General features: G+C 40.9%; 1 protein-coding gene across 3 annotated transcripts in view; it reads right to left on the minus strand.

The window, feature by feature from the left end:
- LOC119660607 overlaps nt 1-26,165 on the minus strand; it is a 586,737-nt gene that overhangs the window by 244,660 nt on the left and 315,912 nt on the right. For all 3 annotated transcript variants that reach the window (XM_038069301.1, XM_038069297.1, XM_038069296.1), the window contains one exon: nt 12,963-12,999. In XM_038069301.1, the coding sequence (XP_037925229.1) occupies nt 12,963-12,999 (37 nt within the window). The remainder of the gene's footprint in view (nt 1-12,962; nt 13,000-26,165) is intronic.

Genomic DNA, 26,165 nt, shown 5'->3' on the forward strand with positions numbered 1-26,165 from the left:
ATTCAATTTAATTTTACTCTGAAGGAAAGAAAGCTTATTCTACTAAACTCCCTCGAAGTGTCAAAGTGCACGTAAGCCTGCCTTATATTCTGCCATGTTCAGTAGGGGAACATTTGCAATTACCCTTGAAAATCTACATTTTAAAATATTTAGTAATATTATCATTTTTAGATAAAAACCGAGGAACTATCTCTCATTTCCTTTTTAAAGAGATACCATCAATAAAGGATCAGTTCCGCGGAAAAAAAAAACCCGCATTAGCAAACTTTTACTGGGAAGAGCCACCAAGACTGAAGGGATTCTGTGCAGAAGCTTGAGATATCTTGCATGCTTCAACACTTTTATACTAAAAATAGATACTCATGTACAATAATTTTATCGAGCACCTTCTTTCCCACTGGTTCCCACAAATTGAATGTGCTTTTCTTATTTCTACTTCATATACTTTCCCACTCCGTTTACAATGGAAAAAGAAAATGCGCACTGGTCGTTAAGCAACTGGCGCATTAGCTCATAGCATACATAATATCAGAAAGAACCATAATCCCATGGGGGAAGAAGCGAACCAAGCGATAAAAACAAAACCGAACAAAAATAAAATTTTGTTGAGTATATTGGGCTTTACGAATGAGAGCACAACACAAAAAGTAAGAAGCACGACATTGCCAGATAGATAACATTCAGTAAAAGTGACTTGGGGGGAAATATAAGCGTTCAAAAATAGAAGATAATGCGGAGATTATTTTAGTTATCACAGAGCTTGTCGGTGATCATGAACTCCGTACGTTCACCAGATGTTTGCATAGCAATCTCTTTAATGTTACTCTATTTTCTATTCCTCAACAGTTTATTATTTGGACCCTCACTTATTTCCCTCCTGATAAATTTTGTTATTAAAAAATGCTGTATTTTGTTTTCCTTTCAACGGAAAATGATTTCCTTTTTCCAAGCACACCGCGAATTGCTTCTCCAAATCCATAATTCACCACTCACGGTTGCTTGCCAGATATTAATCTAGACATCTTCCCGTCCACTCCAAGGGGCCCAATTAGCGCTGTGGTACGCCGTTTTCATATAAGGAACTTTTACGGCCGTGACTACTGGAGAGGATCAGGGGTTTACAATCTAACCCGCTCAAATCTTCAAAGCTAATCGGTAGCATTCACCGTAGGATAACAACTCCAGAGATTTTTCCGGCTCCCTAAAAAAATGTTTACCTAGTGTCAGCAGTCTGGCAACAGCAGACATTATCCCTTCCGCAAAATTTGACAACGTAAATTGTCCCGAGGTCGACGGCAAGGTCTGCTATAGGCCAATGCCTCGTGCAACCTTTCCCTTCGGACACCACCTTGTCGTGGTGGGGTAGTTTACTAAGAGTGTCCACAAACGCATGAAGATGGAAACAAAAGATTGTAACTGTCCACGTGGTAAGAAGTTACAGACTTCGCATCCACCCGCGAGTTTGAGAAAGCAGGACGTGGCTGGGGCACGGATTTTGGAAGCTTCATCAAATTCATGTTCCCCCACGTTGAAATCTGTGGAAGACAGGCTCTCCACTTCAGTCGAAAAACTACACCCTGTGTCTACGGCGTGGTCAGCCAGAAGGGAAAGTACAGCAACCCCCCTGACGAGAATAACTGGAAACCTGACTATGTCGGTGACACTGTTGTCTAATTCTTCCAAAAAACAGGATAGGAAGGACTCCGCAGAAAGAAACTTTAGCCGCAAAGACAAAGGGACAGCAGGCTTGCCTGTCAGAATCTACTTCTGCTCCTCTACCAGGAAAAACGGAAAAAAGGGTAGTTGGTGATGTGGACGCAAGTGGTTTACTTTCGGTATGCAGCACGGACACCGTGAATCTGGGAGGGCTCCCAGTCGACGACAAAGAAGCCACTGCGAAAGAAGGAGAAGTTTTTTAGTAATGAGGAAATGGTCGTTGCAACATCGCCAAATGTGGCCATATCCAGAAAAATTGGATGCAAGAACTTTCGGCGGAAGCTGAGGACAAGCTGGTAACGCCGTAATCCACCCTGAATGCAGCAGTGGAACTGGAAGGTGAGAAGGAGACTTCCAGACTGTGCAGAGCCCTTAATAAGAACGTGTCGGCCAAGTTGGGTTCTCTTAGAAAATCGGATGGTACTTTCACGAACTCCAGAGTTGAGTCTATACAGATTCCCTTGGTAGTACACCACCGGGGAGAACAGGTCTCAGAAGTGAGAGGGAGAGAATTGGCGGCTTCTGAAAACTTTTCAACATGAAGGTATTGCAAGGGGAATTAGGACACTGCGAGAGCGGTTGTTACCAAAGGAAAGGCGACAGTATAGCAACTGTCGCATAATCAGTTGAATACTTCAAAGCAGTTGGCATGGATGGCATCTATACCACCATGCTAAAGGATGGGGTATAGAGCACTTAGAGCAACTTCTAAGAAACAATTTTTTGAGAGTGTCTTGCTATGGGATACGTGTCTTCCTCTTGGCAAAAGGTGGAGGCAGTATTCATACAGGCATAAGGCTGGGAAAGATGTGAACTTTAGGTACATTAACTTAACACAATTTTCAGGTCCGGCCTCAGGGAAGTGAGGTAACGGCTTTTCCACGAAGTTTCCTGACTATTAGGGCTGGCTTGCATGCGCTGGTATGATTTCCATGGAGAATAAAAACAATAGTGTTCAGAATACTGACAGAACAACAGAAAGGAGGAGGAGGAGGAGGAAAAGAGTTGAGTGAGTGTAGGTGCAGCATGAAAATGCGTCGCTTACCGAAGCGTCCAGCCAAAGCGACGATAAGGGCTGAAACATTCAGCTGCCGGTGCGAGGACGACAAGGGTGGGAAAAAGTTAAATTTGGTAGAACTGAGCAAGTGGATTCGGATTCAAACCGGATGGAAGTGCAGTCGATAGCCCTAACTAGAGCCGAAGAGGAAAGGCTCATCAAACTATGCGCGTTGGTGGCGACGCACATTCGGCCGGCAATGTTTCTTTAGAAGAACGTAAGCAGAGGCGTCAAAAACGGGCTGATGGAACTGAAGGACTTACTGGATCGCATTTCCTTCTACCTGCGAACATGTACAGCATTGGAAAACGCGCAAAAAAGAGAAACAGCACCACTTCCCACTGGGATCACCGTAAGCTCCAAACGGATTGTAGTTAGGGCACTGCAAAACGAACTGGAAAAAAAGCGGAAAGAAGAAGACGCCCCTGAAGGAGACTTTATCCATTTAGTTTCCAGGACCCGAAAGGGAAGGACGAGAAGGACAAAAGGAGACAACACGCTATGCCCTCAGAAACCCGTTTGTCCAAAGACAAAGAAGCTACAAATAGAACACCACTATTTGAAAACACGAGCAAACGATGAAAGGCTAGATCATCTACTGTGTTCATTAAGCCGACGAAAGGAGAGATATTTGCCGAAGCCCTCAGTGAAATTCGCTTCGAGATGAAGCAGAATGGCCTGAAGACAGCATTGAGTCTAAAAACCATTAGGGTTCTTTTAAAAGGTCGTATTAGAAGAAAGTGTTTCGAAGGAACAGCCGAAACCTGGCGCTCCAACAATATTACTGGAGGCGACCCAACTGACTGAACTAACAAAATCGAATTATGGCTAAAGATGAAGAGTCCAGTAGAAAGTAGGAAATTTTCTAGGGTATCCGCAGACACTTCCACAAAACAAAACAAAAAAAGGAGTGAGAAATAGGTAACTCATGTGCGAGGATCGCAAACAAAGTGAAGCTTAAGACAAAAGGTAGCGATCGAAGAGAATCAGCCAAATTCAAAGTACCTAACATGTCATGTACGAGCTGAATAAATCCAGCTAGATTAAAAACTGACTTAAAGTGAATGCAGAAGTGCGTGCCCAAAAATATGAAATGTATATACAATGCAAACATCTCGATAAAGTGACATCCAGAGAAGAAATCGGCACTGTATTGAAAGAGTAATTCAAGTTTGTGAAACTTGAAAAAGAATTCAATATGAGTTTAAGAAAAGTCTTTCATAGCACTCAAACAGTCGCAATGCCAATGGAGGCACTATCAAATCTGCGGGCGATCAGAACAGTTCACAATGAATAGATTGCATCTCAAAGAAAAGACCGGAATCTTTTCAACAATGATCGATGTGAGCGATGCTGAAAGTGTTGGAAGAAAGGCCATAACGTCAACGTGCAATAGGCACTCCAAATGCAGGCAAGATTGTACGAAAGCAAGCAGGAACAGGATAACAAATATATTGCCGGAAGTAGTAAATGCCCCATGAACCTCAATCATTGCAGAATTTATTTGCGCAATTACTTACCCCGTTTATATAGGTGTGCATTCGCCAAGCCATAAAATGTACCACGTGTCAATCGGGGACAGGCAGTACATACATACATACAGTTGACATTCTCTGAATTTGACGGGATGCTCCAGAGGTAATTGCCAATAATCTCAATACATTGGCACTCCACTGGGGAAGTAAAGAAACTACTGTCAACGAACGAAATTTATTAGACGCGTTTGTGCAATTAGGCATGTTACTGGCCAACGAAGGTAATATAAAAACTTATTGGAAAGCGAGCCTGGTTCAGTCGTAGATCCATCAGCACTGGTTAACATCAACTGAACTACTGATGAGATAGTGAACTAACTAACCTATGATATACTTGCCAATGAGGCAGAAGAATGACTCGGAGGACGATCAATAGGACGGACTAGGTTAGGAAAGAATAGGAAGAGCCCGCAGAAGCACCAAACTGACTAGAGCAAAAAAGAACGCTTTAAAGAACTCTACTCAGAAACGAACGCAAACCCATAGGGAAGAGCCTATCAAACTATTATAGGGCGACCTACAAATCATTTGTTTACACATATTACGCTGCTGTCCTTACTGAAAATTATCCCGGGATTATTCCCCAAGCAAGAGGGGGGGGGGGGGAAATGACGGCTTTCGGAGGCCTATGAATATAAAGGTAACTCCCGCAGTCATCGGAGATCTCCGGGCCTAAACGACATACCAAATAAGATCCTTACACTCGCCGTGAGGTCCACACCGACTATGTTTATTGATTTGTCAGAGACGTCCCTGTCGGAAAGAATCTTTTCACACCATGGAAATGGCTGGTAATCCTCCTATAGATTCAAATGCCTCATATGAATAACGAGAGGAACAATTAATCTACAATATATTGCTTCCAGTTGTTGAGGGCGAAGAAGGCCTCCCAGATGAGCAAAATGGTTCCCATAAAGTGGTGGAGCTCCTGCCGGTGCGAGATGCATATTTTTGGTCAATTGGAGCTTTATACGGAAATCGCTGGCAATAACTGGTACTCCAGCCCAAGGTTCATCCCGATGCAAAGTCAAAGGCACTGGGTGTAAATCAAATGATACCGAAATGATCAAATGAATGGAAATTTAAGTACATTCAGATCCAAATAAACCTAAATAGGCGACTGTTGCCAATTTTTCCAAACTGAGGAGTAGCTTTACCTCCATGATTGGCAAGAGCCTTAGCATGCTCTACTGACAACCCCCAAAAATGCATTTTCATTCTAAGCACATATTCTAATGGCTTTAACAACAGAAGAACCTGACACTTGATATATCGTACGAAGTTCGATAAACCAGCTGCCGACTACTAAAAATTTAAGATATCTTTTAACAGGAGATCAGCGTAACCAATCGACATTAAGCTGTAAGCAGCTGTACTGATGATAGGAAACAAGAAACTGTGTTTAAAGGACAATTAGCTAAATAAAGAATGCAAATTAGATCAAGTATAAAATGTGCCCCTCCTTTCTCAAAACAAGGATGCAATGAGATAGGCAAATTAGGAGCGCCTTTGCCGTTGACAAGCTTTTCTTCAAATCGTCCAACACATCAATTTATGTTTTTAAGCAACTCTCTCCATTTGTCCTTATTAGTTTAATATGTCGCCAAGCTCCATGATATTGCCTCTACTTTATTTATGGGCCAAGGCATGACTATGAGGAAATTTTCAAGTTGAAGTAATGCTCATTCAGTTTAGAATTAATATCTGGGCAACCTTCAGGCGAGCTGATTGGGTATGAAGCTAGAAGATATCGAGTTGTAATTTATTATCATTTTAGAGTAGAAGGGCATATTCAGTCTACAAACATGACTCTGGGCACGTAAGCAAAGCCAGCTTGCTAGGGAAGAGAACATCTATATGCTAGTAGAACTAAGCTCTGTCAAACGATGCTTTTGACGACATTGGGCGAATGAATTATTGAAACTACAGCTTGTAGTTGCACAAACTTATTTGAAAATCTAAATTTATGATAAGCGATTCATGGAGATTACATACAGAGTGATGAATAAATGTGTATAGTTGAATGTGAGTTGACTGTTTGCAGCCAATAAATATTTATGCACTTTGATTGATGCTTTGTACAATTTGAATATCCTCACATGCTTTACCGTCAAAATCTATCGCAAACGTTCTCAAAATTCTATTTGAATGATCCAAGTCTGGTAATTCCTCAAACTCAGAACAATTCTGCAAATATTGGACTTGCAAATAACAACCGGTTTTTCGCGACACATTCCCTGTGGCAAAATGTAAACAAAAACAATTCTTGAACACATGGGAGTTTGCTGCAAGGCATAGCATGTACAGGCTGTAATATGGAGTAGCGTCATACAACGCCGCAGCGTCAGGTCGCCATGTTTGCTGAGCGTGTGGGAGCAAGGAAAGGGAAAGGGAAAATAAAATGACTAAATCGAATATTTAAGTGAAGCACGAAAATTTGATTCTGATGTCCTTGAATATGGCCAGGCACCTTAGATGTTATGCTAATGGTGGCTTCGTGGCTCACTTTCGAAGTTCATTTGGATTAAATCTGAGAAATGAGGGGCGATATTCCTGGAACAGATTAAGAGAATTTGCATGATCCAAGCGTCATATTTCCAAAGGAGTGGTAGTATTGAAGTGAATTCACCCCATTGCAAGAAGAGCAACCCTCAACCCCCGACCAAATTTCCGGCGTCCAACTGTACAAGCTCAGGTGTACTTTTACCTGGTTTCAAAATACCATCCGCTTTTTACCAACTCCCATGCATTGAATGCCGCTGAAGAACGGGTTTAGGGTCTCTTCATTTTCTTCGGATTTGTTTACATTTTTTCTGGCTCGGCATTGTATCACTGTCTCCCAAGGTTGCGTGCTTTCGATGACGCCATGTGCCGGCTCTTCTTGAGCCAACAAAATAAACAAAACGCCACACCACACCAAAATGAATAATCTACATATTCTCAGGAACAAGATTTTCTGGTTGTTTAGTTTTTAGTTTGGATTGTGTTTCTGCGAAGTTTGACTGGGTGAATGTTTACAATCTTTGAGCACAAGAACTACGGAATGAATTATGCAAAAGGCGGGGAGGTGTGTCAACTACATTTATATTTTCTGTAGTGGGGGCAAATGTAGAGTAGACAATTTCGTAAGAGATTTGTGTGTTTATTGTAGAGACAGAAATTAATCTAATTCATGATACTTCATATCTAGATGGCCTCAGCCAAGTCAGTTTTTTCTAGTGTTTACACGGATTAAAGGCCACACGATTTTTTTGTTAATAATGGTTTATGAGAGCCGTTATTTATTTGACAATCTTATTTTTGTAAAGTTCTGGTAGTTAATAAATTAGCCCCCAGAAGAAAGAAAAGGCAACAAAATCGGAGGAAAGAAATTGAGATTTTTGAATTTTAGTTTGGTTGAAAACGGCCACATTACACGGAGTGGTTAAAGGTCCACTCAAGATTCCTGCAGAAGAACTTTTTTCTGTAGCCCTTCTGTCACATCACGACGATGAGTGCCCCACCAATAAAATTATTAATAGTAAGAAAATAACCCCTCTTTTTAGGGCGCCATAACCTTTCAATATGGAATGACTACCACAATTCTTCAACAGTGTTAGAAAGGAAGCCCATCTTCCTGCCACATACCTTCTTTACTCGACCCTCTCCGGAGGTGGGCTGGCAAATCAAATTATACCATGATATCAAAATATCCCACATCTATAACGCCAAAACTTTTTAAGGGGTTTGATTGCCGCGATTTGTCAAGAGAGAGGAAACCTCCCGCTTTTCCTTTCACACCTGCCTTTTCTCTTGGAGGATGGGGTTCAAAGTTAAACCCTCTCGTTTTGACTTCAAAATGCCCCCAATTTGATGCCAGATAATACTTTAAAGAGGAGGGAAGTGACCGTCATCATTTTTAACGGAGTTAGCGAGGGGGCTTCTCCTGCCTTTTGTCTCCTCTCCATTCTCTTTCCTTAACAGGGTGGGGTTGAAAATTCAAATTTTGCCGAAATTTCATGACTGATTATCCCAAAGCGAAAACAGTAGGCCCGTCGGTGTCCACATCAGAATATCTGATGTAAATAACACTGTTATGTAAATTGTAAGGGTCCCATATATATTTTGTAGAAAAAACGATGGGGACATGTCTCGTCTTAGTGGAAGTAACTGCCTACACTAATTAATTACAAACCTTCTAAGAAGCTACTTGTATCCTCAGCTTCGTGTCTCTTCTTCAGCCTTTGTTACATTCAAAAGAAGAGTTTGCTTGTCTTGATCGATTACGCGGTTTTGCTCGGGCATAGGCCTAATCTGGATAAAGTCGAGGGGCTTTCAAATCATGATCTAGTGTATTAAGGCATCGTTGTTTCGGCCAAAAAATATCAGAAGACCATTAGAAGTAGTGGGAAATTTTAAAAGTTGTTTTCTAGGAAAAGTGGCAGAAAAGATTTGATAAACAAAAAGGTATCCCACTTATTGGAACTCCTGAAAGCTTGAAGTTCACCAGCACCACAACTGAGGAATTTTCTTTGGAACGTGAACACTCTATCTCTGCAGTTAATCCTCGTCCGTAAAAGAGGAATACTCCCGGAACTCTTCAAAGGTGGGGTAGTTGTATGGTAAAGTATATTCACAGGCTGATCCCACAAATATGAAACAAAGAGTGACTACCGGATGATTGGTGTAAAAACATTATTCATCCTCTCCACATAAAAGTCGACAAACTGGTATGCGAAAGCTACAGAGGTATCACATTCCTATTGACTTCCTACAAAAATTTTACACAAGAGACCTGTTTTAAGGAAGTTAAAGTGGCTTTAGGACTTATAACAGATCAACTATTTATAGTGAAACTGAGTTTCGAGAAATGATGGGAGTATAATGTTTACGTCCACCTAATATTTGTAAGTTTCAGATAGGCTTACCGCGGCGTTAATCGCTTAGAACTGTACAAAATATTGTTACGATTCCAGCCAAACTAGTCCGGCTTTTAAAATCGCGGATGACACCATAGTTCGAGTCTGTTTCCAGAACACGCTAATTGGTCCATTTGTCACTCAAAAGGGGTTAAGACAAGGAGATGCACTAGCCACTATGTTCTGGTAGACGTCAACAGCTCAACGGGGGAAGTTGGATTGTAAAGGAAAACTAAAAATAAAACGAACGATGTGAACCTCTCGCTCTCCTTTCCCATATTCTGAAATCAAAACCCATACACGGGAAGAGGAAGTTGCGCAATTACAAGATGATCATAAGACCTGTGTTATGTTATGACACCGCAGAATATTCGGAGTAGTTCACGTGGGGGAGGGGAGGAGGGAGAAACGCCCCGTTTTTGAAACGTCATCATTAACAAACGCGTGACAGTCAAGGTCTGCCATTAACGATGTTGAAGGACACGCCAAATTATCTAAATTTGTTGTAACAATAACAAGTCGGTTACGAGGTTTTTACGTGAATTGCACGGAATTTACGGTCACTGTAATCGTCCAGATAAGAAGATATTCCGCATGGTGGAAAAGTTTGAGTCCAAATTTACTCTTCTGGATGTGAAGCCACCAAACAGAATGCGAAAGAAGCGATCCGAATAAAAAATATCGCACCTGTTTCAGGCAGTGTTACCGAGGAAGAGAATAAATCCATTCCACGTCGATTTAAAGAGTTGGGGCTCTCACAAATGACATTGTGGCGTATTTTACGCAAGGATGTTGGCCTACATTCCTTCAAGGTCCTCCTGATTCAAAAATTTTTGCCGTCTGATCCGTGAAAACGCCATGAGTTCGCAAATTGTGCTTTGAGCCAACTGGCCGCGAATGCGGAAAACCATCTCTACCTACTAGGCTCACTTTTCGCACTTTGAATTCGTCAATAAACAAAATTCTCGTTTCTGGTGTGAATCAAGTCTTCATAAAACATTGGAAATACCTTTACATCCAAAAAAATTGACTGTTTGGAACAGCATTCATGTTGGCAGGGTGATTAGACTCTATTTCTGTTACAACGATGCTGGAAACAATTGCACCGTCAACGGCAATCACTACCATAGCATGCTGGCTGATTTTTCTTACAGAAAATCGGTGAAATGGACTTGCACCACATGTGGTTTGAGCAAGACAATCGCATTACTGAAGCGCAAGCTCGGCAATAGGATTACATAAAAAAGTCGGGAAACCGGAAGCTGGACGCTCCAGGTACGAAAGGTTTAGTTTTGACGGCTGAGCGGTATAAAGGTATAAAAGGTTTTATGTATTTCCTTTATAAAGGCATTTGAGTGTGCATTTCGATACTAATCGAGACCTTTCATTTGATACCCCACAAGACTATATTTGGTAAAAAAATGTACACCTCCTTTTGCATGTATGGGGACCCCTCCTTTTACACAAAACCTTAAAAAGGGATCAATTTTTGTTTACATTTTGTCCACAGCTAGTTTACGCTCTGGATCCTCCTGTATTGACTACAGGAGGAACAACTTGGGGATAACTGTAGAGCAGTATGCCGAGTTCAGCTGCCTAGGGACTTAATCTAACAGCCACTATGATCATATTATGATGCAAAATATCATTTTATCTGTATCGAGGTAACATCTACGAGGAATGTATATTCCAAAAGGAAGTTGCTAGGACATGGAAAGCTTCAGTGGATCATGGTAGCTTTCTTCGACCAATCCAATTAAAATGATTTCACTTGATTGCACTTTCATCGAGTCATGGCCTAACGGGTCTGGATCTAGACGAAATAAGATCACTCAAACTGAAGATTGAGAAGACAACTATAAAAGCTAAAACAAGATTTTCAGACTGTCATTTTCTTGCACTATTCCTATCACTTCTATCAGGTGACAGAGCATTTAAGATCAAAGAAAGCGTTATTCCCGCCGGTTGTGACAACTAATTTGATGCTACCCAATGTATTAACAGCGCTAGACCTGCCTTGGTTGTTTTATATACATTGACAGTTGCGAGGTGGATGGGTAGTGAGGCTTTGTTAACAGTGACAACTTGTTGCCTAGAAGATAGAAATATCAATGGATGGGTCACACTACAAGAAAGAAGAATGCTCCATTGATGGCTATGCCTAGCAGTGAAATTGACTACCTCAGGATGACCTATGAGTGGATAGCCGTAGAAATACGTGTAGAATTCCATGTTTCTCGGGAAGTCTTTAAGGAATTTTATAAATATTTGTGATCGTAAGGGCTAAAGGTGACTATAATATGGACTAAAGTGGAACTTCTCCTAAAAAGCCAAGTCTCTTTTGGTGTAAAGTAACTTATTATTATGTCGCTTTACCATTGTAATGCCTGATGAGCTGATATTTTATAGTGAAAATTATATCTGAAACTGGCTTCCATGTATCACCAGCATGGGTAATGCACGAAGATAACTTCACTGGTAGTAGCAATTCGGAAGTTGGAGAGATTGCTCTTGATTGCAAACCGTCAAACAATTGAAATCAAGAGTTTCATTCCAACTATTTTCAGATAGACTTTGCAACAACTAAAAAGTACAGACATGAAGTGGACAAAATGGTTGCTGATATGTAGTTATATAATTTGGTTTCTGGTTGTTTTTGAGATTTTTGTAACTTCTTAAGATCAGAAAAACTTGCAGGATTAGATGTCTACATACTTTAGACAGTCGTGAACATGTTTTTGCTTTCTTAAGGTCCATCTTAAAATTTTTAGTGAGTAGTTAAGTTCAAGGAGCTGAAGCAGTAGTAATACCTTCATTTAGGGGAGATATACACTTCGATGATCGATCGCATTTTCTTGCAGATTCAGAATATCTGGTTAAAACGGCAAGGTAATATTTCAATAAGTAAACCAGTTACAGTCGAGAAAGTAAAACGTGTTCTACGAGGGTTTTATTCACTCCCAGATTTTCAAATGCGTTTTTGTCAAAACCACTTTTTACTAATCGATACCCAAAATTTCTCGAAAACCAATGAACCGATTTCCTTTAGTTTTTTTGTAAATATTCTATACACCATTATCTAGTAGTTGGCACACAATTTCTTTTTCATTACTTAGTTCTTGTTTTATAGGCACAGTTATAACTAATAACATTAAGTTCCAAAATATTTAGAATTTATGATACTCGCAGGATTAGCTGATTATTTAAATATATAAAAAGCAAAGCATTTACCTATAAATTCCGTCATTTAAACTGATTACGACTGATTCTTCGTCATAACAGCTATTTCGTTGTCAAGCTATTAGAATTCATCAAGCTATCCCAACACCACGCATGACTGCCCTACTCCGCTCACCAAAAGGACCTCTGCCACCCTAATTATCATTTCTAGGAATTCAGATACACTGGAAAAATCAGTTACGATGAAACACCGGCGCATGTTCTTCGGTGGGGTTCTATTATGAACAATATAGTGCAAGACAACTGGCTTTCTGCCAAGTCTAATCTAAATAATACTGTACCAGGTTAGAAGTCTAGTTCTTAGTTCTGATGATCCAATACTTCTAGAAAAAGGGAAATTATTGCCTACTTTCGGTTATATTTTAACAAGATTATACTGAAAATATAAAAACATATATACATATTTATGGCCGAATCCTGGAAAACGTAATGATATTAAAATATATTATTTCGGAACGTTTGCAGGCGATCTTGATATTTGAATCTTTCTTCTGACTAGAATAAAATGGTACTCACTTTGAGCAGCTAGTTGTTGTTGATGCGCAGCGGCACGCTGTAAAATAAACATTATAATTAATATTGCTGAGTCATCGAATAACCAATAATAAAAATTAATTAATTAAATTTTAGGCGAAAATTACTTCTGTGCATTTTCTTATTTTAGATTCTATACATAACTTTTTAAAACGAAATATGCGATTTATTTCTTGGCTAACCATTCTATTCAGTCATCATTTCAATTTCAGTTTACTTCAGATCGAAATTCCAAATAAAATGCAGGATTTTATTGCGGCATCTAGCTTTATCGAAGGTAAGGAGGAACTCTCGGAAAAATATTTCCCTTGCGGTTTCCGTAACGAATTTATGTTTAAGAATCAAAGACCGTGAGTCTAAGCCCAGGTAATTAAATTGCACAGTTTTGATGACCTCGACCGAAATAGCAATAACTCCCTGAGGCGCTAGCTTTACACATTCGAAGGGAAAACTACTCTCACATTTCTTGAACCGCTGCAAAAAGGGAAAATATGGAAGAATTCGAATGAAAGAAGCGGAGTTCTCAAGGAGTTGACCGCAACCTTGATCAATTCAATATTCAATAACTCAGATACAGGGCAAAATATACAAGGTAAGAAGCTCTCACATCATCTGTAAGATCTGGGTAACCCTATGACGAACAGCTTTAGTAATGCGTTCGGAAGATGTTATTTATGAAACTGCTATGTTATGCTATGCTATATTCGATGCATTCTAACTAGCATACTAACATCATCATCATCAACGGCGCAACAACCGGTATCCGGTCTAGGCCTGCCTTAATAAGGAACTCCATACATCCCGATTTTGCGCCGAGGTCCACCATTTCGATATCCCTAAAAGCTGTCTAGCGTTCTGACCTACGCCATCGCTCCATCTTAAGCAGGATCTGCCTCGTTTTCTTTTTCTACCATAGATATTGCCCTTATAGACCGGATGGGATCATCCTCATCCATACGGATTAAGTGACCCGCCCACCGTAACCTATTGAGCCGGATTTCATCCACAACCGGACGGTCATGGTATCGCTCATAGATTTCGTCATTGTGTAGGCTACGGAATCATCCATCCTCATGTAGGGGGCCAAAAATTCTTCGGAGGATTCTTCTCTCGAACGCGGCCAAGAGTTCGCAATACTAACATGAAGGGAATCAACTGACTCGGAAAAATTCAGATTAAATCGCAAGGTTGTTCTACGTGACAATCGCAAAGCCAACCTTACATAGAGAACTTTTCACGAGAATAGAGCCACCAAGTACCAGTACCATACAAATAGGTAGACAAGGAGTTGGAGAAAGGTAAGCCTATCGCCTCCACTTCAGACGATCCGGAATGATAGACAGAAGAAATATAGTTTGACGATCCCTTATTGATAACAGTACCGTCTTCGTAATTCCTCGCAAAAATGTCCACTCAGCTCAAAATACCCACCAAATTCCTGTTTTAGGCAGCTAGCCATTCTATTATCACCATTTATAGAGAGAAACGACCCGCACTTGACCTTGGAGTAACAAATATGTTGAGATAAAATATCATAGTCGCTGTAGTGAAACAACCAATCGTGCATGATTTTCTGTATCATCAAGTCCTTCTCGTCATGGACAAAATGACAAATCTATCTCCGTCCCCCTTCTGGAATTTAACGAAAATGTCGTATTTTGTCAATAGATGGCGACACTTAAACATATCTATGTTGTACTTATCGCATCGGGTCATACTATACGGCGATTTGAATACGACACTCTGCGCTACAAGTGTCTCTTTGACAGTGTTGTGATCGTATGTTTCAGTCTCAAGTTATAGCGCGTCAAAGATGGAGTCCACCAAGCAAGAAATTCATCATATTTTACGTTTTTACTATCTGAGAGGCAAAAATGCAAAGAAGGCGGCCGAAAAAATTTGTGAAGGGGGCCCGATACTGTAACGATTCGCACAACACAGCGTTGGTTCGATCGATTTCGTTCCGGTTTAGTGGATGTCGAAGATACACCCCGTACTGGTAGGCCAATCGTCGTAGAAATCGATAAAATTTTCGAAATCATCCAAGTAGACTGCCATGTGAGCATCGATTGGCCAGGAATTGGATATATACATTTCGAACCATTTGCAGAAGATTGGATTCCAAAAAAAGCTGGATGTTTGGGTGCAATACGAGTTGACGCAACAAAATCTCTTGGACCGAATCAACGCCTGCGATGCACTGCTGAAACGGAACGAATTCGGCCCATTTTTTAAGCGTGACTGGTGATGAAAAGTGGATCACGTACGAAAACCTTAAGCGAAAAAGATCGTGGTCGAAGCGAGCGATTGACGGCCAGGAAGGTTTTGCTGTGTGTTTAGTGGGATTGGAAGGGAATCATCCACTATGAGCTGCTCAACTATAGCCAGACCCTTAATTCGGGCCTCTACTGTGAGCAACTCGACCGTTTGAAGCAGGCGATTGACCAGAAGCGGCCAGAATTGCTCCATAGGAATGGTGTTGTGTTCCACCAGGACAACGCTCGGCCTCACACATCTTCGATGACCCGCCAGAAGCTACGAGAGCTCGGATGGGATATCCTATCGCACCCACCGTATAGTCCGTACCTGGCAACAAGTGATTACCATCTCTTCCAGTCCATGCAAAATGTTCTTGGTACTACAAAGTTGTCCTCAAAAGAGGCTTGCGAAAACTGGCTGAGTCTGAGTCTGAGTTTTTTTGCAAATAAGGAGGGGATAATGAAGTCGCTTTCTAAATGGCATCAACTTTGCGAACAAAACGGCACATATTTGCCTCAAATCGGATAATTCTAAGTATGTGAAATAAAGCGTCAAATTTAGATCACAAATACGACATTTCTTTTTCCCCAACCCAATAAATATCCTACAGCCACTCTATACCGTTTTCCAAAAAAGCTTCACGGTTTCAAGTAGTTTTTTAATACTAGCTATATCGAAAAGTTTGCGAATCGCTCTCTTTCCGCCAATGGAAATTTATTCCGAAAAGGCCTTCGCAAATAATGGCTTACAAGTAGGTTAGTGAATTTAAAAGAGGTCGTGCAAACATTTAAGACGGTCCACGTGCATGACACCCAAAAGGTGCATGAAAGTCAGAAAACATACGAAAAATTCAGGACATGTAAATGGTAAATCATTGAGTGACACAGAAAGAATTAGTGGAGGTCTTATATATCTCAACGCCCAGTGTAAGCCATACCTTAAGTGAACTTTTTGTTTTCAGGAAGCTGGGCGCGCAATGGAAGCGGAACAAAAAGGCATCCAAATCATCATTAGCAACATTTGGAGCGTTTAAGGAAAAATAAAAAGATTTCGTGGTCTCATTCATCTCCATAATGTGATCTGGATCTGTCACCATGATACTGAATGGAAGCAAGAGGCTAAAGAGTGTTGCCCACACGAATCTTCGATACCGAAGCAATTTCGTGAGCAGAAATCAGCTAAAAAGGTGTTAGCATCAGTGCTTTGGCATGCGAGCGGTTGAATGGAGCTGCAGTGTTTGTGGGCGGACCTTCACGATCAATTTCGCCAACTTTTTAGGTTTTTGCGATAGGTCGTCTTCGGCCACTCAGGATGGTCGTTTGACCATCTCAATTCCCATTATTTCCTTACACAGTTATTACGTGGAACACCTTCCAGCTAAATTTATGTGGGAAACCGAATGTCGGGCGATGAACAAATTTTTCAGCGGTACTTTATTCAGTTGTCTCAGAATTAAATTTCTTTTTGCAAAAGGCAGACATCTTGATTTTATTTAGGAAATCGTGGGAGTTCTATGCCCGCTATCCACTTGCAGTGGATGTAAGGTGGTATTTGTTCTCTCATCAAAATCCAAAAATATGACATGTGTATGTCGCAGGGCAGAGGTGAGGCAGCGTCTGGTGAGTTGACTCTGGCCTGCACAAAACCGCAAGTAAGATAATTTTTCATGCAAGTGAAAGTTAGTTTCCCCCAATCCATCTGGTCTGTCATCGCGTGGTGCTCAGAGGTGGCGGTGAGGAAGACGGGGCGGCAACTCTGTCGGCCAAACCAAAACCAAGTGGCCGAGGAGAACCTCCAAAGTGGTGGCACTGGGAGACGCTGTACTCACTTTGGTTTGCCGGCCGTGATGCAGTAGGCGAATGCTCCAAAGGCCTAATCAGGGCGATCAGGCCCGAGTCTGCACGGGGACTCATCTGAAGTGGCAATTGGTCACGAAACCTTACCAGGGGTATACTGGTACCATGGGAACCGGGATAGCCCCTGGACTCTCATACTTCGGGTGAACTCCCGTTGTATGTGAGTACAGCTCCGTTGTTTGCGATTGGTCCCCTAGTGGGAGTTTCATGGGGGTTGTGGTTATTCTCAAGCGAGAAGAGACCTTCGGGAATCGGCCTGGTGTTGCGTTTCAACACGGGCGCCGTACTCCTTAGTTCGGTAGAGATTTAGGTAGGTCTTGCATCCACCAGGATGAATGCTAAGCCATGCACTTGGTACAGACTGGTAACGTTGTTGCTTGTCTCAGCGGGGCTCTGTTTGTGGTCACAAAATCAATCCGTGTCTTAAGAAGACTGTGGGATTAAGTCGTCCAGATACTCTCCACACAGCTCACGTTAAACCCTCGAGGACTTAACTAGTCCGTCATCACAAGTCTCTGAATCCTAAAGCTACACCAAGGAAATGTTTTTTGCTAGTGTTCACAGCATTCGTGAATGATACCTAAGTGGGCCGAAGCTCGAAATTGGTACAAAAATTTGCATGACGTGTGAACGCAATGTCAATGCATAGCATATCACAAGGGAGAGAATTAAGTCCAAAAGTATATAATATGAACATCAGATAAGCTAATTAGCAGTAATGTAAGATGATACAGCAGATGGTACTTACTTACTGACCATCGATGCCGAAGTTCAATCAGCATCTGGCGGGCTACAGCATCATTTAAATCGGGTAGAGAATTGGGTGACCTATAGAAGGTAAGGACAAGCGAGTCGAAGCAACAATTACACTTTAGCATGAGCCTCCATTAACAGGGACGCACTGGATCGCGAAAAACAATCAGCTACATAAGGATCTGTGAAATTCCAGCTATGCAGATACCAGTAAACACATGTGCAACTGACAACAGGTCAGCTTAAAAGGTTCCATGTATTCGACACGGGATCATTAATATCATCGGGCATAAGGGCATGCGAAACCTATTTGTCGAGCCTTTTCACCTTTCCAAGTTTTTGCAAGTGCCGGGAAACTGTCGAATAGTGTACGCCCAGTTTCTCTGCAATGTCTCTCACAAACTGGCGTGTGTCAGATTCGACTAGCAAATGCAGCTCATCGTTGTCAATCGATCGTTCTGGATTTCCACGTGGCCTGGCCGGAATTTTTTTAACCACCGCCGAGTGGTTCGTTCGTTTACCGTATCAGCTCTTAATGCGCTGTTAATGTTCTTGGTCGCGTCCGCTGGTTTGTGACCGAGTTTGAACTCATACAGAAAAAGTATACGTTCTTGGCTATTTTGTATCCTTTTTTCCTTTCTATTCACTGTTATCACAACGATGGTCAAAACTGGAATGACTCCTTGATTAAATGTAAGAGTATTTATACTTCATTATCCGACACCACCACCGCCAACTGGTGGTGGTTCGATACAGCAAAATCGCAACTAACTTCACTTGGTTGCCAAATCGACCATTTCATATTCAACAACCTAATATTTCATTAAAATATAAAACTATAAAGCTTCAAATAATATCAGAGTTTATTTAAAAAAAAAATATTCATGGTATTTCATATTTCCATAGATTATACGTGTTTGCGAATACTGTGAGGGGCTGGATACTTACCATTGTATACCCAAAAGTATTCCATTAAAGTTCTTGTTTACTGTCATTTGCAATTTTTCCATGGCCTACTTTATAATTCCGTCTTATAAAAATGCCTTTTTTTATCAGGGCAAGATCCTTTACATTTGGAAAAATGGAAAAATTCAAATTCAAAACCTGAATCCTTGAAAAAGGTTCGCTTCGTTTTTCACCAACCTTTCCAGGAAAAATTAACGAGAAAAAGACCAATATAGTGCGCGACTCGTGGGACGAACCAATTTCAAGCTTATTATCCTCATCACTAGAAATTAAAATCAATACGTATTGTGTTATGGGGCAAATTTGATATCCGAAGTCACTCCATAAAATTATTAATTTATATTACGAAGTGTGGCTTGATAAGTCCAAATGCAAACCTGATTTTGAAGAATCATCCTCACTCCAGATCTTTCCAAAGCCTGCACATCCAGGGAATGACTCCGACCGCGCTGTCGTCCCAGAACCTGGCTGGGTGCATTCGAAGATGACGATGAGGAGGATGTAGATCCTCGGATCCATCTTTTCACAGCCGACATTGCTATTTATTCTACTTTACTGACTATATCACACAGAACGGAACTTTATTTGCTTCTTTAATTTAAAATCACTTGGTTTTCCTCCTTCAGCTCTATTTTTGTATTATTTTCAAAACAATTACAATTTTCATAGAATTAATTTGTGCGAATATATTACATGGTTTGGTCCGAATAATTAAGCCAAAACAAATTAAACCACTTTATTTAATATTATTTAGTATTATTGTGAACTGATATGCTTTCGAACATTTTCCGATTATTTGTTTTTGTACGCAAAGTACGCAATGTTCATTCCACTAGGGGCCGATAGATGGAGACTTCATTTCACCTAGAATGACATGATAAGCACAATGTGTTATCGCGCCAAGTTCCATTTTTGTGTAAGCTCTTTGAAATACGCCCACGACTGAATGGCCACTTGTACCGAAGCCACACTCAGCTTGCGAGATAAAAGTCCCCAGTCGACAGATAAAATGTAACGCAAGAAGTAACTTTTACGACAAATGGCTAAAGCCTATCTGAAGAATGTAGGAGACAACAGAGCAATGGTAGATGAGAATGTCGCTTTTATGGTAAAAATGGAAATGAGGCTATTTCAAAGCGATTTAGCAATTTCTATGCATGCATTTCTGTACGAAAATATACGCTGTGGATTTCATTTGTGTAAAACAAAACCTTATTAAAATCGGTTCACTGTCCTCGATCTGTCACATGCATTTTTCCCGGAGACGATTGTAGCGATTGATACCAAATTTAGTGAAAAACTGGGAACTATGAACGCCCACGCATATAGTGAGTTACATAATTCTACGTCGGGCGTGCAAAAGAGTGTTGTAATTTTTTTTTTCATCAAATATAGTCTTGTGGGATATGAAATGGAAGATCTCGGTTAGTACTTTCCGAAGCCGGTATTAGTTTTGACATTTGGCAGAAAGGTGTGGGGGTCGAAAGTGATAATTTTTCACGGACCCATTCTCGGAAGCTACCCAACCGACAAATCTGAGAAAAATCAAGATGCTGCCACTATATGGTACTAGGCTCCGAAATACTCTACATAGTTGATTTCTGTTCAAATAAAGTTAATAATCAATAGTACATTACTATCATCTTTAGTAATTAGCTGCAAAACCCTCCTTAAGTTCATCCCAGCACCATGAAGTTAGCAATGTAGGCTATAACATAGAACGAAATTTAGTGGAAATCGCATTATTACTACTAAAGTTATAATAGGTCAAAGTTGTCCCTTCTTTGCAAATTCAAGACTTTGAATGTCAATATAACCTGAAATTGGTGCTACGTACTACTGGCACAAATGCACACTCAAATGCCTTCATAAAAGAAATACACAAAACCTTTCATACCTGAAGCGTCCAGCTTATGGTTTCCCGACTTGTTCTGTTGTTCTATTTTCCAGCTTCACTTTAATGGAAACCGTTCTACAGTTTTGTAACCATTATACTTATACGATAGTAATACTGTTGAAGTGATAAGCCTACAGCAAAACGAAAAGCACAAAGACGTATTCAAAAACATTCATGACCCAACTAGGATTCAATCCCGGGACACTGTCATCGAAAAACTGACGCTCAGTCGTCAAGAGAGTGTCATGTGATTCTAGATCTGCAGAAAACGAACAGTATACCTCTCTCTTCATTTTGCTCAAACTTTCACGCAGTTTTGTAGTCAACCATGATCGGAGGCAGATAATTAATAATATCCCCCGATATTAAACTTCAACGGTAGAGGTGAGAGCAAAAAAAAAACGAACGAAAAAAAAAATTGCACTGTCTTCATAGAGGGGAATGAATATAAAAGTTTTATTGCCGATTTAAACCCAGTTAATGAATGATTCCGTGTGATCTGCTTCAAAATCATCATCATCAACGGCATAAAAACCGATATCCGACCTAGGGTTGCCTTAATAAGGTACTTTAGACATCCCGGTTTTACATCAAAGTCCCTCAATTCGATGTCCCTAAAATCTGTCTGGTGTCCTGGCCTACACCATCGCTCCATCTAAGGCCGGGTCTGCCACGTCTTCTTTTTCTACCATAGATACTGCCCTCACCCACACGGATTAAGTTACAGGCTCGCCTCAACCTATTCAGCCAGATGTTGCCCACAACCAGACGCTCATAGATTTCGTCGTTATATAAACTACGGAATCATCCATTCTCTTGTACGGGACCAATTATTCTTTGGAGGATTGTTCCCTCGAACGCGCCCCAAGCCTCCATGGAATACGTGAGGACTAGCAAAATTACAGTAAGAGTTTTGACCCTATAATGAGACGTTCCGAGCGGAACAGATTTTGTAAGCGGAAATGGGCGCTGTTGGCTATCAACAACCGTGCGTGGATCTCATTATCGTAGGTGTTGTCGGTGGTGGTTCTCGACCATACCTAAGAGAAATTATCAACGATATCAAAGTTGTAGTCTCCTATTTTTACTATTCTTAATTGACCAGTGCTATTTGATGTTGTTGCCTCTCCGGTTTTTGAAATATATCTTTTGTCTTGCCTTCATTGATGTGCAGCCCAACATCTCGTGCCACCCGCTCGATTTGGATGAAGGCAGTTTGTACATCGGGGATTATTCCTCCTATGATGCCGATATCGTCAACATAGGCCAGTAGTTGGGTGGACTTAAGAAGGATGGTGCTTCTCGCCTCAACATCGTGGATCACTTCTCCCAGAGCCAGGCTAAAAAGGGTGCACGATAGAGCATCTACTTGCCTTAGACCGTTATTGATGTCGAATGACCTCGGAAGTGATCCTGTTGTTTTTATTTGGCCTCGCACATTCGTCGGGGTCAGCCTAGTCAGGCTTATCAGTTTCTTCCGCAAACCGAATTATCTCAGGGCTCTGTTCAATTCAACCCTAGCTATGCTATCATAGGCAGTCTTAAAGTCAATGAAAAAATGGCGCAAGTGATGGCTATATCTCAACAGTTTTTCCATCGCTTGCCGGAGAGAGAAAATGTGATCTGTTGCTGATTTGCCTGGAGTGAAGCTTCAAGATAGAGGAGAATATCTTATAGATGGTATTCAGCAGCGTGATGCCTTCATAATTGCTGCTCTCCGTGATCTCTCTCTTTATGGGACAGATAATGCTTTATTGCCGCTTGTCAGGTATTCATTCGCTGTCCCACACGTTGAGAATAAGCTAATGAACCACTTGGTGTAATTGACCGAATCCATATTTAACCAGTTCCATCGACTCTTGGCGACTTATGAATTTTATGCCGATGGACTGTACAAACTGTCGTCGTCAGTCGGCGGGATCTCCAATACGCTAATATTTTGGTTGTCAGAAACTTAATCAAAAACTCAACCCCAGCGCTCCAATATACACATTCCATCGGAAATAAATCAGATTTCTCTCTTTATCTCGGCAGGATGAACATCAAGGTGTATAAGGGTACATCTTGCTGACTTGTTGGTAAAATTTCGGCGCGTGAGGCGATTGCTCCTTGTACTTCCCGAATTCGCAGATTTGCTGATTCTCCCAGACTCCCTTTTTCCGTCTGTAAAGTCGCTCTTCGTGTGACGGTGTGACAGACGAGATGATACGAAAAAATCTTCAGTTGATACTGACATTCTACATATAAGGTTTTAGGATACAATAAATTATCGTGAGAGTGAGCTTTGACTTACTGCAACTTTGTGGGTAATAGCCGAATTTTTACCAAAGTTTCCAATATCACCCTTCATATTATGATATATTTTAATGAATAATGAAATTGATTGGTCATTATTAACTTTGACTTTGTTGACCATTGCGCAGAATTGACACTTTCATGTTAGTGACATACAATTCAATAGACGACAATTCTGTCCAATCCCTGAATTGTGCGCTGATTTTCTTGTTCTCTTCTCGTCAGCTCATGTTACCGAGAACAACGGATCAGCACGAACAACAATACCACGGATGTCTACACAGTAGTACATATCCCAGCAAAATTCCCTAATGTTTACCTCGGTCCGCTAGGCAAAATACAATGTTGGCATGCGATTTTTTTTAACAAAAAATACCAAATTTGGAGATTGCTTTTTTCTAAACTTTTTCTATGCCATTAAAAACATTTTCTATTTAAATTATTTTACTGATCCCAATCTCCCTCTTTCCATTGCATGCAGAATGGATTCCGATTAAACACAGCCCACATAAAGAACCTAACTTGGAATGCTTTTGCCATAGCTTGATGACTTCAGCAAACCAGATTGGCGTAATTGCATTATCAACTCTGGCTAACACCCTATGACCATCCTTACACCATACCTGCTTTATCGCGATGAGTAGCCAAAATGATGCTTCTCTATAAAATAAAATTGGGACATTTTATTTTCAAGGACTTTCACACAACGTTCTGATAAAATCTGTCTGACCTAACCCCATCGGGTCGTTTATCAAAAACAACTTGACCATCACTATTTCTTGCCGTTTTATCGTCGTATTTTTGATCTCTCAATGACACCTCGTCGATACTGTCTGTCGGATAATGAAGTATAAATACTCCTACATATAATCAAGGAGTCATGTCACTTTTGACCATCGTTGTGATAACGGTGAATAAAAAGGAAAATAGGATGGAAAAGAGCCAAGAACGTATACTTTTTCTGTATGGGTTTAAACTCGGTCATAAAGCAGGAGGCGACCAGGAACATTAACAGCGCATTTGGAGCTGATACGGTAAGCGAACGAATCACACGACGGTGGTTCGAAAAACGCCGGTCAGGCGACGTAAACCTTCAAAGTGAGCCACGTGGAAATCCAGGACCATCGATTGACAACGACGAACTGCATCAGTCTGTGAGGGACATTGCAGAGAAATTGGGCGTACACTATTCGACAATTTCCCGGCACTTGCAACAACTTGGAAAGGTGGAAAATCTCGACAAATGGATTCCGCATGCACTCACGGAGCAAAACATGGCGTTTCAAATGGAAATTTGCAGTTCTCTACTCTCCCGCAACAGAAGCGATTCCTTTTTGTACAGAATAGTGACATGTGATAAAAAGTAAATGTTATACGACAATCGCCGCCGATTAGCACAATGGCTAGATGCTGATGAGCCACCGAAGCATATGCCGAAACCGAGTCTCCATCCGAAGAAGGTAATGGTGACTGTTTGGTGGTCTACAGCTGGAGTTATTACTATTCTTTTTCACCTGGAGAAACGATAAATAGATAAAATACTGTGCCCAACTCGAGGAAATGCACCAAAAATTGAATATTCAACGACCGAGATTAGTGAATAGAGATGGTGTGATACTCCTTCACGACAATGCACGACCTCATGTTTCCACAACAACGGTTCAAAAGTTAAACGACTCTGCCTCATCCACTATATTCACCGGACCTTTCGCCAACCGACCATCACTTTTTTAAACATTTGGATCATTTTTTGACGGGAAAAAAAATTTAGGAATGAAGAGGCCATCAAAATTGCCTTTGACGAGTTTATCAACACCCGAAAATTGGACTTCTACGAAACTGGGATACATGCACTTGTGTCTCGCTGGGAGAAGGGTTTTGAATCGACTGGCATTTTGATTAATTAAATAAATTCCGTCGTTTCAAATTGTAGTACCAAATGGGCCATTGCATGTACAACAACCAATATATACATTTAGATATGGTAGAGATACTTGCACCATGAAGATGGATCATCGCTAAATTTTGTTTTGTTTACTCTGGGAAACCACCACAAATGAACATGAATACCTTATCCTTACGATGGAATACAGTGCTAGCAATCAATTTCAGTGGCACTTAGATGGTCAACTCCATGTAAACTACTATAGCCCTTTCTAAATATATTTTTTTCTTAAGATCTCCCAACTCCCGCAGAAGCTATTCGATCGTGTAATTAATTCGTAAGGATATCTCTCTACGGGTCAACGCTATCAGCCAATGGAGAACTGCGTTATGAAATTGCTTCACGCATTAACGCAACCTGGATGAAGTGGCGTTCCACAAGGATGTTCTTTGTGATCGACGTATCAACGAATATCTCGAATCTAAAATTTACCGCAATGTTGTCCGTCCTGTCGCCCTCTATGGTTCTGACTATTGGCCAACTACATGTATAAAAGACAATGAAAGGCGTCTGGCGGTAATGGAGACGAAGATGTTACGTTCGACTAGTGGCGTGACACGCCTTGATCACATCCGAAATGAGGATATCCGCAATGGGGTTGCACTGATCGTGGAAAAATTGCGAGAGAAGCGTTTTCGATGGTATGGTCACGCAATTCGTGCTAACGAGAATTCACTTGCCAAGATTGTTCTGCACATCGAAGTCAATTGTAAACGACCAAAAGGCAGGCCTAAACAAGGGTGGCTTGATACACTGGATGGGGATTTAAAAGCCTCGAGATTGCACCCAGATCAGGCATTCGATAGAGGCAAATGGCGAAACCGATCACGACGAGCCGACCCCGCTTGTGAACGGGACAAAGGCTAAAGAAGAAGAAGATCTCTCTACCAAGGATACCAGTAATGCCATCTCTGCTACCTCATACTATTTAATTCTAAATATGATTACTTAATAGTTAGATTGCCTTTGGCAATACCATGCTTAAAGTTTCGCAAATATATATAAAATATACCTATGACTGGTTATTTGATCTATAAATTCACTGACGGATTATAGATAAAGACTTCAAGTGGAAAATTCATTGTTGCTCCGCTTTGCTCTACCATCAATAAACTTGAAATGCACTAATAAAAGCTCTACTAGAATCTGAAAGATACTCTGATTCCATTCATATTACATAAAGCCTAGCAGGTGGTGTACGCAAAACACTCTAC

The sequence above is a fragment of the Hermetia illucens genome, chromosome 6 (genome assembly GCF_905115235.1).
Source record: "Hermetia illucens chromosome 6, iHerIll2.2.curated.20191125, whole genome shotgun sequence".
NCBI classification, from domain to species: Eukaryota; Metazoa; Arthropoda; class Insecta; order Diptera; family Stratiomyidae; genus Hermetia; species Hermetia illucens.